This window comes from Ictidomys tridecemlineatus, chromosome 6 (assembly GCF_052094955.1).
Source record: "Ictidomys tridecemlineatus isolate mIctTri1 chromosome 6, mIctTri1.hap1, whole genome shotgun sequence".
NCBI lineage: Eukaryota > Metazoa > Chordata > Mammalia > Rodentia > Sciuridae > Ictidomys > Ictidomys tridecemlineatus.
The window spans coordinates 89,686,558-89,703,883 of NC_135482.1; the positions used below are offsets into that span (position 1 = coordinate 89,686,558).

General features: G+C 33.2%; 1 protein-coding gene across 1 annotated transcript in view; it reads right to left on the reverse strand.

The window, feature by feature from the left end:
- The window catches only part of Pik3c2g (phosphatidylinositol-4-phosphate 3-kinase catalytic subunit type 2 gamma), a 318,773-nt gene that overhangs the window by 294,017 nt on the left and 7,430 nt on the right, over window positions 1–17,326 (reverse strand). The window contains exons 3-4 of the mRNA XM_078015186.1: window positions 13,652–13,809; window positions 6,969–7,083 (exon numbers count right to left, since the gene is read on the reverse strand). Of these exons, the coding sequence (XP_077871312.1) occupies window positions 6,969–7,083; window positions 13,652–13,809 (273 nt within the window). The remainder of the gene's footprint in view (window positions 1–6,968; window positions 7,084–13,651; window positions 13,810–17,326) is intronic.

Sequence of the window (17,326 nt, forward strand, 5' to 3'; positions counted from 1 at the left end):
ATTGATATTTCTTTCACTCCTTTATTTATTTACTTTTGATTGGTGTTTGCTGCATATACATAAAAGTGAAATTCCCTTTGGTTCCTTTATATATATGAATATAACATGGCTTTGTTAAATTCATTACATATTTCTTCACCTTTCCCTTCTTGACTCTTGCATTCTTATTTTCCTTCTTCTATTCCACTGATCTTTCTAATATCTTTATGATATCTGATTGCTCCCCCTCCATTTTCCTTATTTTGCTGTAGCTTTTGCATATGAGAGAAAACATTTGACACTGACTTTATGAGTCTGGCTTATTTCACTTAGAACTATTTTCTCCAGTTCTATCCATTGATTGGCAAATGACAAGTAAAACTTCATTTGTATATACCATATTTTCTTGATACATTCATCTATTGATGGGCATCTGGGTTGATTAATTGCTTGGTTATTGTGAACTTTGCTGCTAGAAACATTGAAGTGGCTATATTGCTCTAGTGTGCTGATTTTAGATCTTTTGGATGAATATCTAGGAGTGGGATAGCTGGTTCATATAATGTTTCCATTCCTAGTATTTTGAGGAATCACTACTTTCCAGAATGGTTGTACTATTGTGCAGTTTCATCAACAATGTGTGAGTATAATTTTCCCCATATGCTCTTCAGTATTCATCATTATTTGTATTCTTGATCATTGCCATTATGATTGGGAGATAAAATCTCAGTGTAATTTTGATTTGCATTTCTCTGATTGTTGGATGTGTTGAACATTTTTTGTTCATATATCTTTTGGCTATTTGTGTGTTTTTTTGAGAAATTTTGGTTTAGTTATTTTGTCTATTTATTAATTGAGTTATTTGTTTGATTGGCCTTGAATGTTTTGAGTTCTTTATATATTCTGGATAGTAATCCCATGTTAGAGGAGTAGTTGCCAAAGATTTTTGTCCATTCTGTATGCTCTCTCTTCACTCTCTTAATCATTTCCTTTGCTGTGCAGAAAATTTTTAGTTTGTTGGAATTCCACTTATTCATTCTTGATTTTATTTCTTAAACTTTAGAGGTCTTGTTGAGGAAATCAGTGCTTTCACCTATATGATGGAGCATTGATCCTCTTTTATATTTTTAGTTGTTTCAAGGTTTCTGATCTAATTCCTGAGTCTTTGGTTCATTTTGATTTTACTTTTGTACATGAGGTTTGAATCTCATGTACTTGAGATATGGATTTAATTTCATTCTTCTATTTATGAATATCCAGTGTTCCCAGCACCATTTATTTAAAAGGCAATCTTTTCTCCATCATATATTTTTTGCACATTGGTTAAGTATCAGATAGTTTATCTCTATGTCTTCTATTCTGCTCCATTGGTTTTCATGTCTGTTTTGATGCCAATATCATGACATTTTTGCTAATATAGCTCTTTAGTATAATTTGAGATGGGGTATTGTGATGCCTCCTGCATTATTTTTCATGTTTAGAATTGCTTATTCTTCCAAATGAATTTAAGAATTTTTTTCTAGTTCTATGAAGAATGTCATTGGTGTTTTAAAGAGGATTGCATTAATTGTGTCTATTGCTTTTAGTAGTATGGCCATTTTGACAATATTAATTCTGCTATACAAGAACATGGGAGGTTTTTCATCTTCAGATGTCCTCTTCAATTTCTTTCTTTAGTTTCTGTAATTTCCATTGTAAAGATCTTTCACATCCTTAGTTAGATTAATTTCCTGTTTTTTTAAATTAGGTTATTGTGAAGGGGAGAGTTTTCCTTATTTTTTTTTCTCAAGTCAATGTTGAAGCATTGAAAATTTTTTGATTTACAAGTATTGATCTTATATCTTGCTACCTTGCTGAATTCATTTATAAGATCTAGAAGTTCTCTAATGAATTTTTTGAGTCTTCTAGGTATACAATCATGTCATCAGTAAGCGGTGGTAGTTTGACTTCTTATTTTCAAATTTGTATCCATTTAATTTCCTTCTCTTGCCTGATTACTCTGGCTTGAGTTTCAAGACTTACATTGAACAGGAGTGGTGAGAGTGGACATCCTCATTTTCCCCTCTAATTTTAGAGGAAAATGAGGATTTTTCCTCTGTTCAATATGATGTTAGCTTTGGGTTTTTCATATATAGCCTTTGTAATGTTGAGGTAAGTTCCTTCTTTCCCTAGTTTCTCCAGTGTTTTTTACATCAATTGTTGCTGTGTTTTACCAAAGGCATTTTCTGTATCTATTGAAATGATCATATTCTTCTTCTTCTTAATTCTATTTAAGTGCTGAATTACATTTATTGATTTGTATGTTGAACCAACCCTACATTCCTTGGATGAAGCTCACTTGATCATTATGTATTATCTGCTTAATAAGATTTTGAATGTGGTTTGTTACTATTTTATTAAGGATTTTTTTTGTGTCTACATTCATCAGGGATATTAGTCTGTATAGTTTTCTTTTCTAGATGGGTCTTGGCCTGGTTTTGGTATCCGGTTTACATTAGCTTCATAAAAGGTATTTGGGTGTAAGGATTCTGGCTATGGAAATACAAGGCAGTGTTCCTCTGGTAAGCAAACTCCAGGGAGAAGGGAGGGACAGGTGCCCTGTTTTTCACACTTGGAATATTCTGCAGTTTCTCCCTGTAACTATTAGGATAACTAATATATGTGCAATGCCTAGCTCCTATGGTAATGCACTGCATGAGGAGGCTCTGTGCTAGATTCTTATCAGCCTCCACCTTGATCTCAGACATTGAGCTCCTAGGAATAAAGGAACTCTCTTGTTAGACAACCACAATGTTTCACTGAGCCTAAAGCTGTTCACATAACAGTAACTTTATACAATGGACTTTCTTGAAGCTGCACTAAGCTCCTAACATTGCGCATTGAAACTTTGAATGTAACTGAGGAATAAGCTGCATAATGTTGCTAAGTCTGTAACCTCCCGAGTAATACAATGAACAATATGTACTAATGATGCCAATGACCTAAAGTAACCTATTGATACAAATAAAGCTAGCAGCTCAGGAGAGCAGCTTTTGCTTTGCCTCTGCACCTTGTTTCTGTCTCCTTTTGCTTTCTTTACATTTGGGAGTGTTCATTCCTTTTCAATTTTATGAAATAATTTGAGAGATGAGTGTTAACATTATTCTTTAAAGGTCTGGTGGAAATCAGCTGAGAATTCATCTGGTCTTGAGCAATTCTTTGTTGGTAGACTTCAATGCTGTTTCAATTGCATTGCTTGATATTGGTCTGTTTATGTTTTCTATATTTTCCTGGTTCAATTTGGGCAGCTCATATGTATATAGAAATCTGCCAATAGCTTCTAAATTTTGTAGTTTATTGGAGTATAAATTTTTAAAATATTTTCTAATTATCCTCTAGATTTCTGAAATGTCTGTGGTGATGTCATTTTTTTAATCTATAATTTTGTTGCTTTTGGCCTTTTCTCTTTCTTTTGGTTAGTTTGGAGAAGGATTCACCAATCTTATTTAGCATTTTGAAGAACCTACTGTTTGTTGCATTGATCCTGTGTATTGATTTTAAATTATCGATTTCATTAATTTTGGCACTGATCATTATTAGTTCTTATTTTCTACTGATTTTGGAGTTAGTTTGTTGTTCTTTTTCTAAGACTTTGAGTTGGAGAATAAGCTTACTTATTTTGGATCTCTGTATTTTTTTTTAAGTGTAGACACTTGATGCTACAAATTTTCCTCTTAGGACTGTTTTCATACTGTCCCAAAGATTTTTATATGTTGTATCTCTGTTCTCAATTGTTTCATATAATTTGTTGATTCCTTCTCTCACTTCTTCCACGATCCTTTTTTTTATTCAAAATAGTATTGTTCAACTTCCATGTGATTATAAGGTTCCTATTATCTTTCTTGATATTGGTTTCTAGTTTCATTCCGTTATGGTCCAGTGAAATGCATGGGATTATATTGATTTTATTTTACTTATTTATTTGTATTTGCTAAGAATTGTACCTAAAATGATCTCTTTTGGAAAAAATTCCATAAGCTGCTGAGAAGAAGGTAAATTCAGCTGTTTTGGGATGAAATAGTTAGTGTATGTCTATTAGGTCCATTTGATTTATATTATATTATTATTTAGGTAGATATATTTTTATTGATTTTATGTTTGATGACCTGTCTGTTGGCTACGAGGATGTGTTGAAATCACCCAGTATTATTGTGTTAGGTCTATATGGGATTTTCTGTCAAGGAGTATTTTTAAAATATAAAAATATGACATTAGTATGACATATATATTTACTATTATTATATCTTTGTGTTGGAATGTTACCATTACCAGGATATAAAGTCCTTCTTTGTTGCTTCTGATTAATTTTGGCTTGAAATCAGCTTTATCAGCTATGAGAATAACTATTCTGGCTTGTTTATGAACTCCATTTACATATGACATTTTTTCCATCCTTTTACCTTTAGTGCATAAATGTCTTTGCCTCTGAGATGAGTCTCTCTCTCTCTCTCTCTCTCTCTCTCTCTCTCTCTCTCAATATATATATATATATATATATATATATATATATATATATATTTATTTATTTATTTATTTATAAAATTATATCCTGTTTCTTATCCATTCTGCCAATCCACGTCTTATGTTTGGGGAGTTGAGACCATTTATATTCAGTGTTATTATAGAGATGTGTTTTTTGGTATGCTTCCATTTTCATTTTTTTGTTATATCTAGTTCTATCATAAATCTCATTTGGCTGATCAGTCTTACATTGATCTTAATTTATTTGAGAGTTTGGGGATTTATTTTGGGGTTTCTTTGTGAGCAATTTATCTTTCAGTGTTTTTTGTAGTGTTGGCTTGGTTGTCATGTATTATTTTACATGTTATGGAAAGCTTTTATTTCCCCATAACAATTATTATTATTGCAACCTTAGTCTATTGAATGCTCCAGACAATGTTTAGCATAAGTTTAGAGTGTTTATTTTGATTAATTGAATTATTAATACAATGCACATTATTGTGTTCCCTCTATGAAAATTTTTCACACAGATTTTTCCAAATCTATAAGGACATATTTATTAAACAAATTATGTATCTATAAATGGAAAAATAAAATCTAAATGACTAATGTATACTCTTTTAAATGTGAGAGAGAACAGTAATATTCTTATGTTTATTAAAATAGGTTATATCTATATAGATAGGCTTTTACAATTATATAGTGAGTAAATGACAGATATGTACAAATTCTTTTATCCTCATTAGGCAATTATTGATTATAATTAACCCATCATAATATTTGAATAATTTGTCTTAATAAAACCCAGCTAAATCAAATTTTAATGGTATTAAAAATATAAAAACATTTAAAAAAATTATTACATTGTACTTACAGGAAATCATATTAAAAAGAAACAAGAGTAAGATAATCTTTATAATATTTTTATCAGTCAATGATTGAGATTTAAGGATGATTTACTTATTTGAAACAGTTCTTAAATCAAGGTCCATTGTAAAATTTCTTCACTTTTTCAAGTTTTTCTCTGTTTTCTGGATATTTCTTACTGCTTAAATTTAGTGCAAATAATTGATAATGTTTCTTGTTTTTTGGTTCTAACATTTTGGTATCAACCAAAGTCCAGGTATACATTTGGAAATGTGCATATTCCAAAGATGAGTTTTAATGAGTAGTAAGTATAAGATTAAATTTACTAAAATACTTTTACTTCACTCATTGGGTATGCTGCCAAAACTGTTGGGGAAAAGTCAGGGCCTAGTCACTGAGTGTGTTAATTAGTGGATTAATAGAGAAACAAAGAAAAGTGGCATTTCTGAGCTTTGTGCAACAAAACATCTGTGATTTCATATACATATTTCTTATTATTTTTCTATAATTGGAAGCACAAAAATGAAAAAAGTTATTGAAAATCATTCACAGTTTACGTTATACACTAAAAGACTAGACTTTCTGTTAATAGTATCATCAAACGCTCCAAACTATCCATAAGATATTTTCAAGAACATTCATAGTCGAATAATGACAGTGACAATGTTCCAGAATCCCAAAAGAAATACATTTCTACTTCTTTGACACTATAGCATATTTATCTAATTGTTAGATACTTGTAGAAATGCAAAAGAGATACATAAATGACAATACTCTCTACTGAACATTTTAATCTTTAAATCTTTGATCTTTAGAATAACCATACAATATCCATTAGGGAAATGTTTATTTTCTTAAAACTATTTGCTATTTTCAAGATTGGTCTCTGAAGAGTTTCAGGCAAATGGCTCATTGTGGTAAACTAAAAAATTAGTTTCTATCAAATAAATATTTGAAGAGAATATTCAATGAGAATTGACTTCTTTAATTGTTTAATAAATCACCTAAATAAAGAAACAAAAGATATTTTAAAACTCATGGTTTTATAGAAATTCTATAGTGCTCATTTTGAAATCTCCTGTGATTTATTAAGGCCAGTAATTGATTAACATGCTAGCATTATTGCAAATCAAAAAAATTATGTATTTTAGAAAAATTTATTTTATTAACTGTGATCAATCCTAATAAGCTTTATTAAAGGTAGGGTAAAAAACCTGTCCTGGTTCGCCTAGGTCTATCTTGGATTCAAAACTAAAGTTCCCATGTTCTTGGAATCACTTCAATCCTGGGCAAATAGATGATTGTACATTCAGGCCAAGTTCACTTACACAACTATTACCATAACTACATGTAATACAAAAATAAGACCAAGAAGAAGACTAGCAATATGATTTATAAAATAGTCTTAATTTTATCAGGTAAAGAATATTGAGGACTAGGGATATAGCCCAGTGATAGAGTGCTTTCCTAGGATGCCTGAGGCCCCAGGTTCAATCCCCAGTATCCCCTTCCCCCAAAGAGCATAATGTTAGCATTAAATCTGTTTTAAAAATTAATAACACTGCTATTTAACACTTACAGGTCATAACAATGATGAAAATTTACTTTAATAAGATACTTACAGCTGTAAAAATTCTTCAGAGCCACATATGCTTAGAAGATGGTCTTTGGGGAAGAGCTGGTCATTTGCACATAAATGGAGAATTTCTTCAATTAGGTCTTTGACAAGATAATTAGCTAAAAACAAAAGGTGAATAATAAGTCATTAAGAACTTATCAAAGGATGACTGGGAAAGTTTTTAAGCATTAAAAAAATGGCAAACACTGTATAAGATATTTTATCTGTCTAGCTCCATCAAGAGAAATTAAAATGAGATGCATCTCATTTATTAGTCAGGTTAGATGTAGAGATATATTTGAAAATGTTGTTTGAAATTCTTTTAATCAGTTTTGTTTTCATGAAACATAACAAAGTTAGATATTATGTTCCTCTTGTTAAAACCCTTGGTACACTGTAGCTTTGCCTAAAAGAAGTTCTACTATCAGTATAAAACAATTCTACAACAATTAACATGTGCTTATCAATTTCTGACAGTAAGACCTGGAAATAATATAGATTTATTACTTCTTATTTGATGCACCTAGAAAAGTTATTTCACCTTTTGACCCAGTTTCTTCATCTGTTGACAAAGGTTTATAACTGTATGGTTTATTTCCTTCAGGAATCTGATATAAGTCTAACATTAAAAAAAGACAAATGTTAGCACTATATTGAAAAGTGTTAAGCCCGTGTTTCAATTGTGAGCTCATCATCTAGGTCAATGGAAGCAGTTGCAGTGGACTTCACTGATAATCCATAGCCAGTAAGAATCGCACAGCATCCTGCAAATGGTCAATAGCATTTGTCAGAGTTCAGCTTTGGTCACAATTATTTGTTCTCTTTGCTGTGACTTCTTTTACTGCCATATCTTTTGTTTGTAGGAAGAGGATTTTGGGTCAAATTGGCTAAGAAAATGCAGTGCAAGAGATATTGCTGCCACAAAGGAAAAGAAAGTGTATCATTCTGGATTTAAAGTATGGCTTTATGATTGGTCAAGATGCTATCAAAGAAATGGTTGGACAAACAAGTAGTAAAGATCCTCAGAGAATTATGGATGGTGGAAATGCTTTGACATGAGAAAAATGTCTTAAACCCACCACACGTTTGAAATATTGTCTGAAATGGCATGAAATGTTATGAATTGAAGCTAGTAGTGAATATGGCCATAGGAAAAATCATAAAATATATGATTTTATATATTTGATAAGGAGGAGTGAGAACTGGCAATATATCATGGCAGCAAACTATCTCCAAAGGCACTTGTATTGGAGTCTTAATTAATTTGACTCTCCACTGGGGATGTAGTTCAGTGGTAGAGTGTTTGCTTTGGTGCATGAGGCACTGGGTTTGAGCTTAGTATCACCAAAAAGAAACAAAATATTGACTCCAGTCTTTCCAGGACCACATCCATCTATACTATATGGGACATGTATGGATTATTACTTTGTCACATGAAATATTTTGTACCAATTTCTACCTTTCTCTTCTCTCCTGTGCCTTGGTTTCATAGAGGCAAAAAATGTTATACCTTTCTTCCCTACCATAAAGTTCATGACCAACATTGCTACAAAAGAGAGGATAACAAGAAAAGAAAGATAATATTGTTTTAAATCAAGGTTTTATGTGACACAGGAGTCTTCTGAAAAGAAAACCCAAAGACACAGGAAAACTCTCCACATTTTTGTGTTATGACAGTGATGTGGAGTTGTGGTTGGACAAAAATGGTAGGAATTAATGATAATTGGGTAAGGAAATGCAACAAGGCTTGCCTATTGGTTTCTTCTTGGCTTTTCTGTGTAGCATTCCATTCTCCAACTTATGGGGCAGGATACATTTTGGAAATGAGGGTCTTAAATTTACTATCCAATATGATAGGGCATAGAATTTCTTTATGGCTAGTTCTCACTCAGAAAGGGAAAGGAACGTGAGAGTAATATTTGTAAGTTTTATGGCTGGCTTTGGGGAAAGGAGTTGTAGTTTCCATGGCCTGCCTTAGAGGAGAAAGAAAGGCAGGTCAGAGCACTCAGCTTCTGAAGCCCTTCCAATCTCCATCAGTTCACAGAACTCAGCAGGGCAAGGAGCCATCCTCTGGAGAATAAATTTCTGAGTTCCAACAGTTTGATACCTCCTACTACGCGCTCCAGGTTAGTCACTGGATGTTTCATTATTACTTCAAATTCAGCATGTCTGAGCTTGAAAATGCCATTTTTATTCTTGAAATCAACCATGAAATCCATGAGTTAAATTTCTTATCCATATTGTAAGCCACCACCTAAAAAAAATCCTTTCCCTAATTTCTTATAGTCTTTTTCCATGCAGCCCTTCCCACTGTGTTCACCATATCATCCACCTTACTAATGGCGAAGAGCCCTTAAGATTCTTTCATTATACTACTGTATATCTCAAGTCTGGTTTTCCACTCTTCCTCCTTTGTGCCTTCACACCTCTTTTGGAGGTAGAAGTCTCTCTCTCTCTCTCTCTCTCATAAACATTTACTCCTTCAACTGTGATCCTTCCTCCTACACTGGGTTACAATTCTATTCTGTCAATGACCACCCCCACTTTTCTTTTACCTACTTAATTTCCATTCTTTAAAGATATTTTTCTCTTTCCATAATGAAGTGCTTCTATTCAACCTTCCAATAAAATCTCCCCTTATCCATTCTATTTGTTTGTCATATCATTTCTTTTACCTCCCCTTTACTGCCAAACTTCTTTAAAGAGACTTCTGCCAAGAGTTCTTAGTCAGTCTTCAATTCTTGCAGATAGACTTCTATTTACAACCCATTTGAGGGTCACTAATGACTTCCTGACACAGAGTTCAACCAATGGTGATCTAAAGCTGGGAGGTACTTGACAGTAAGAAAACTGGCCTAGAGCAACTTTGGAACTGGAAATGACTTCATCTTCATCAAAATGATAGTTGAGAATTGTGGACCAGAGAATTTCTTGTCTAAAAATCCTGATTCTTTCAAAGTACTCCATTTTCTCAGTCTTGGAGAAATGAGTTTCCTCTGAATGAAAACCCTTCACCCATCTCCTCCACTTATCTAGATTTCATCTTTTCTTGCATTACTACTGACAGCTTTTATCTTTCACTCAAGTTATTCTTAATGCATCCTTCAGACTTTTGTTCTTTTGTGGAACATCTGTAACACCAGTGAAGCACTAGTATAAAACTGATGAAAGTAGCAGTTTTGGTGTAAAGCAAAAACATACTTTAAATCTTATCTGAACTTTTCTTATCTGACTAAAGCAGAAACCCCCTAAAATATATATACCTTCCATTACCTCCACTTAGAGGGAATTTCCTGCAAATTCTGAGGAGACAAGCTGCCCATTCATTAACATTAAAAAATCATATATATATATATATATATATATATATATATATATATATATCCTATTGAAGTCCTAAAACCCCTCCATTTTGTTAATTGATGTAGCATACTTACTTTTGGATATTCAGTTATTCACTATTGAGTAACCTACAAGTACTTGCATATGTTTTTTCTTCTGTTAATTTTTCTGTTGCCAGTTATTTCATAGACACCCTCCCTACCCTCAATCATTTAAATTTAAGTAAGTAGATAAAAAATTTTCCTCCAAACCATGGCAAAAATCTACTATGTATGGTTTCATTAATTTTTTCTAAGTCACCCTCCTCTGTCCCTACTCCTATGACAGGGTAGAGCCTGCTGCAAAGCTGGGGCAGCTGTGGAGTCCCTTCTTCAAATCCCAATTCTAGTGATAGGCTAGAACAGTTTCTCCTATCTCACTCAGAGTGACAAGCATGATTTTAACAGAAGAGTTAGGAAAAGGGAACACTCTTGAGGCAGAAAGTGGGTCCTCTTAGGAGAGCTGCATGCCCTTCTAGGACTCCAGATTTCAGTTTTATGAGGTATCCCAGGAATATGCCCAGAGAGTCCTGACAAGGTCCCCTTTGACCTTTGACAGACAGCATAGGAACTTCATGGATCGCCTGCAAGGAAGATGGTGTGGGGTGCTCACAGAATGGAAGTTTTTAAGGAAATTGAGACCCTCTGTTTTGTTTCAATTTCTTGTCTACTTAAATCAGTTCAGTACCCTTTGAACATCCCCATTAAATTTTGTTCAAGAGGGTCTTGATATTTGGGCTACCAGAGGGATTGGGGGCTGTGACACAATTTTGGTGATAAGAGTGAGTCCTGGAGACTGGATTATGATTGATAATGATGACATAGTCCTGAAATGGTACTTTTTTTTAAAAAAGAGGATGTAATTAATTAAGGCTGGGGGAGATTTTGACATACAAGACTCCCATCTTCCAGATGCTTGTATGTTAGGTAAGGCTCCTTGTGATTTTTAGTGTTCCTTCATTGTCCTTTCACCCTATCTATCTGTTCATGCAGGACTAGCTACCCAACATTCCTGTTCCTCCTCCTTAGACTTTTAACATCTTTTAGGGCTCGTACATCCTCTTGACCACTTTGCCTCTTCAATACTAAACACAATAACCTCATCGCTTTGCTGAAACTTCTCATAAAAGATGTTACTGACTTGTCAACTTCATACTAAGAGATATGTTGAAAATTAAATATTATAACTTTGAAGAACAGAAGTGAGCTCCTTAATTGATAAGTATTTCGTCTTCTCCAGCAGCTGAGGTCAACATGACCTGGACATGTCCATTCTGATAGGATCAAGGTACAGAACCATTGGTCTTAACTGGGCAATCAGAATCCTGCTGTTCCAGATTGGGAATGTATCTAGTAGAGAAATGGAACTATCTTTAGATGGCTGGCCAAATAGCACATATGCTTGTAAGCTTGGCTTTTTACTTGTTTTGCAAAATCAAGAGAATGAATCAGCAGAGAGCAAGTGAGACAGGGCAGCAATTACACAGGGAAATTAGGTCAGGGGCATAAAGGGATTTAAGGCTACTTGGTCATTTGGGGTTTTAGTGCATCCCTAATTTGATGAGTTCCTACTTTTAAATTCTATAAGAAACCCCGATGTTCTTTAAAAAATGTTTTCTTTCTGCTTAAGCCAGCAGGAGTTGGTTTCTGTTAGTTTGAAACCAGATGGTTCTAACTAGTATACCAACACAACATTGCTATGTTTGTAGTCATCTGTACTTGCTCAGAAACATGAATAGAGTAAGCCAGTGGAAAGCATAATCATAAATATCATCAGCAAATAAAAGAACATATTTCTTGGATTATTATGTGTCAGGAAATAATTTCCTGTTGACGCGTAAAAACACATTTAGTCGCTACTAAATGTTTAAAGAACTGATATTGTTTTGCACAATAGTCAACTAAAACAATGAAATAAAATATTTAAAGTCTTTGAAGATATTCTACAACTGTGAAAAAGTAAAGACCATCAGATGAGTTCCATAAAAAACAAAAACAAATTTGTAGGATCTATCCTCACAGACACTTAGTCAACATATCTGCTAAATCTAGTTGAGGTGAGATGCAGAGGACTGCTAGACTTCTTCTCACTATGAGGATAGAGATTTTGTACCAGTGCTTATTCTATCTCACAATTTTTCATTTTGAATGAAATAGTTGTTCCTAATGAATAGGAATGGTCATTTTTCATTTATGTCTCCTTTTTATTTCTTATCTTTTTGAAATTTAGATTTTAAAAAAATATGGATATTTTCCATACTTGTTATTAAGTATTGTAGTAGGAAAACAAAATGTTTTGGGATGAGCTATTTGAAGAGTGATCTAGAAGACCATGCCTCAACTTTCCCACCTCCAATGTTAACTAATGTTCTCACCTATTTTTTTTCTTATTTCATTTGAGAGTAAAACAGTATCTCATAGGATAATTTTTATTGATTTCTTTTTTTAAAGTTTCTGTCCTTTTATTTTTATATTTTTTTATATTTTTCCTTTATATACATGACAGTATAAGGTATTTTGAAATAATATACACACACGGAGTATATATTATTCTAATTAGGTTGTACATGATGTGGAGTTACACTGGTTGTGTATTTATATATAAGGATAGGAAAGTTATGTCATTCTATTGTCATTTGCTGTTCTCGTCTCTCCCCCCACCCAGCCCTTTCCCTTCATTCCCTTTTGTCTAATCCAATGAATTGTGTTTTTCCCCCCTCTACCATCCCTTGTTATGAGTTAGTATCCACATATCAGAAAGAACATCTAGCCTTTGGGTTTTGGGGATTGACTTATTTCACTTAGCATGATATTTTCCAGTTCCATCCATTTATTGGCAAATGCCATAATTTCATTCTTCTTTATGGTAATAAAGATGGTAATACTTATTCTGAATAATATTCAGAAAGAAACGAAAAAATGTTCAACATCTCTAGTAATCATAGAAATGAAAATTAAAATTTCACTAACATTCCAACTCACTCAAGTCAAAATGGCAATTATCAAGAATATAAGTAACACTAAATGTTGGTGAGGATGTGGGGGGGAAAGGCACACTCATACATTGCTGGTAGGACTGCAAATCGGTGCAACCATTCTTGAAAGCAGTATGGCGATTCCTTAGAAACCTTGGAATGGAACTACCATTTGACCTAGTTTTCCCACTCCTAAGTTTATACTCAAAGGATTTAAAATCAGTCCACTGTGGTGTTACAGCCACATCAATGTTTGTAGCAGCATTTAATAATTTCAAGGCTATCAATACCAGCTCTATGAAGATTTTTATATTTAATTACAAGTTGCTTACCATATGGCATAAGATGAAGTAGTTGTGCTGAATTTTCAGCCAAAATATTTATATTGAACTTGGTGTTAGAAAAGAGCTGAAATGGAAATGCTGTAGTGATGCTCCAGATCTTTCCAGAGTTGGAATTCATGTCAGCTGCATGATATGCCTCTCTCAGTCTGAAAAGTATATGGAAGAAAAATGCTTAGGACAAGATTTGCATGATTTCATTTTAAAAGTACCATTCACAAAGTAATTTTAAAGATCTTCTGCAGTGTTTTGCTTTATAAAATTTAAAACATGAAAACCTTCAGTTACTAATTATGGTACAGTGCATTCACTTGGGTCAGTAGGTAGAGATTACACTTGTATCAAGAACAAGTGTGAAGCTCTGTTCTCCAGGCTTTCCCTGGCGCCCTTCATTTGAAATAATTAAGAGTACATTTTCATAAATGTAAGACATGACAATTCACTCTGAAAATTATTACTTGCATCATTTCCTTTTCTTTTGATGCCTGAATTCCTCCCCTCGGATTTTTCTTGTGCCTTGTGTTGTCAAAGTACAAGTCACTCATTTGGATTTAGAGATATTGGTAAATAAATTCCTTATTTGTGTCTAATTTATAAACATTAGTTTTGTCTTTTTGTTTTCTTTGAATTTTTGGATTTTCCACAAATAATCAAGCCTAGAAGTCATGCATCTATTCTAAACAATTACTTATTACATAAACAAGTCAAGGAATTGCAAAATAGTTTATTCTTGGAGCAGAAGACTTGAATTTGAATCCTGATGTCTCCACTTAGGAATTGCCAGAGGCAATTTAGTTGACTAGTTACTTTGCACTAAAGTGGGGGTTAATATCTACTTCGAAGACTTCTTGTGAGGGTTAAAAAAGAAAAGCCATGTAAAATTTTAGAGTATGGAGCAATGTAAAGTAGCATAATTATCATTGTATATTACTATAATTTAATTCTTTTAGATACATGTTTTATGTCCACATGTAGCATAATATAAACATATTTACAAGTTGTTATAATTTGGATGTGAGTTATTCCCCAAAGCTCATGTGTGACAATACAAGAAGGTCCAGAGAAATCATTGGGTTGTGAGAGTCTTAACCTAATCAGTGAATTAATCCTTGATGGGATTAACTGAGTGGTAACTGGAGTCAGGTGGGGTGTGGCTGGAGGAGCAGTTCATTGGGGGCATGGCTATGGGGTATATATTTTGTATCTGGAGCTTAGAATCTCTCTCTCTGCTTCCTGGTCAAGAAGTGAGCTGCTTCCCTTGGCTATACTCTTCTGCCATCTTGTTCTACCCCCACCTTGAGCCTGAGAAATGGTGTCTGCTGTCTATGGATTGAGATCTCTGAAACTGTGAGCCCCTAAATAAAACTTTCCTCCTTTACAGATGTTCTGATCAGGTTTGTTAGTCACAGCAGTGAAAAAGTTGTCTAAAACACAAGTAGGCATTTAAAAAGCTTTTGATGATGAAAAATGTAATTGCAGGGTTTTTAGTGTCAATTATTCTGATACCTAACCTTTCTAAATGGAAAATCACACATTCTATATTATACTTTGCATTCTTAGCACTCACTATATTTATGCAGTGCTAAAATAGTGTCCAGCCCTTAAAGTAGCTCAGAGTTTAACTCTTCAGATTCCATTGAAATATTGTCTCTATTGACTGATGGACAAGTGCATAGTCACTCAATGGGCCCGTTTTAGATCAGTATCTGCCTGTGCTCTGGGTCCCATTCCCACAGAGTCTGGCTCAATATATCTGTGAAGGGCCCCAAACTTACCCTAAAATTAAGTTCTCAAATCAGTTGCTGCTGCTGCTGCTGCTTTGGCAGTGCAGTTTGAGAGCCATGGCTCAGCATAAATATGGGGGCCACTCTCCTTTGTTACTCCCTGCCACAAAGGTCTAGACTGGAATCCTGGCTGGAGAGGCTTTAGGACTAGCATTTACTCTCTGATGTGATACTACTCAATGCATTCAGGATTTCAGCTTAAACCATTTGGGAAATTAAATTTAAAATGTAAATTAGTGTTTCATTCTTCTGTAAACCTTTGTTGAGGAGCTTCTGTGGATCAGAAACATGCATATGCTGTAGTATTATGTAACATTTTTTTGTAAGAACGTTTCAATTTCTTAAAAGAGCTGGCTTTAAAGTATGCCATAAGAAACCAAAGCCAACAAATTATAAAATCTCTCTAAAGGAGTAGAAAAGAAATGTGAACAGCATATTGGAGTATGCTTATTTAAGTATTAGGAAAAATAAGTGTAATTAGATATATAAATCTGTTCTATTATGACTTTCCTGGTTTTGATAAACCTATTGTGTAGCTTGGCTTTTAAATTCAATTTCATCTCCTTTTGAATTAAAAATGCCCCGCACATAGTGGATCCTCAAAAATATTTAATGAACGAATAGTATGTTTGTGTATAATGTAACTATGCATATGAACATTTAATCATTTAAAAAAATGACTGTTTTTAAGTAAAAGTTATTATAGACTGAGAAAAGTAAGTTTGAACATAATCCATGTCTCCTTTTCACTACTCTAAGGTTAATGCTTGGTTGTTTGTTTTAGTTCTTATGGTTATTGCAGAAAACACCACTGATAAAAAGTATATTTAAGAGTTTGGAAAATGCATCAAAATAAGTTACTAACATAACATCATATAAAACATTTTTTATGTTACTACTGCATCTATAAGATTTGACCTAAGAATATAAAAGTATGCTTTAAAAACAAAAAAGAGCTGCCAGATGAGCTCATAATAAGTGCTCTGTTAGTGTGTTATTCCAAGAAATGATGTCTTATAGTATTAAGAGAGCTATTTCTCATGCTTAACAGGTAGGAATGACCACAATTTAGACTTAAAGTGGCAAATTTCTAGCAATTTTATTACAGGGATTAGTGTATTTCCAAAAGAATGGATATTGATAACTTTAAACCTGAACAAGAAATTTAAAAAATTACTTTTTCTTTTTAAAAAAATTTCTTTCAATGATATTTTGCAATTTTTTTAAAAAAAATTTTAATTTGTTTTAATTAGTTATACATGACAGTAGAATGCACTTATATACTTTGATTTATCATACATAGATGGGATATAATTTCTAATTTTTCTGAGTACACATATGTAGAATCACATTGGTCATACAGTCACATATATACATAAAGTAATAATGTCTGTTTCATTCTATTATCTTTCTTGTCCACACATCCCCTGCTTTCCCCTCCTTTCACTTCCCTCTACCTAATCTAAGGTAATGCTATTCTTCTTCTTCTTCTTTTTTTTTGTATTACAATTCTTAATACACATATATACCACGATTTTTGTATCTCTGTTTGTATATAAAGTATGTTGAAACCCAATTCAAGTCTTCATACAGGCACACAGTCACATTAATGTTTTTAGCAGCACAATTCACAATAACTAAACTGTGGAGCTAACCTAGATGTCCTTCAGTGGATGAATGGATAAAAAATTGTGGCATATATACACAATGTAATTTTACTCAGCATTAAAAAAGAACAAAACCATGGCATTTGTAGGTAAATGGATGGTGTTAGAGAAGATAATGCTAAGTGAAGTCAGCCAGTCCCCAAAAAACAAATACCAAATATTTTCTCTGATATATTCACACTGAAATAGCCTTTAAACTACCCATTAAATAAATG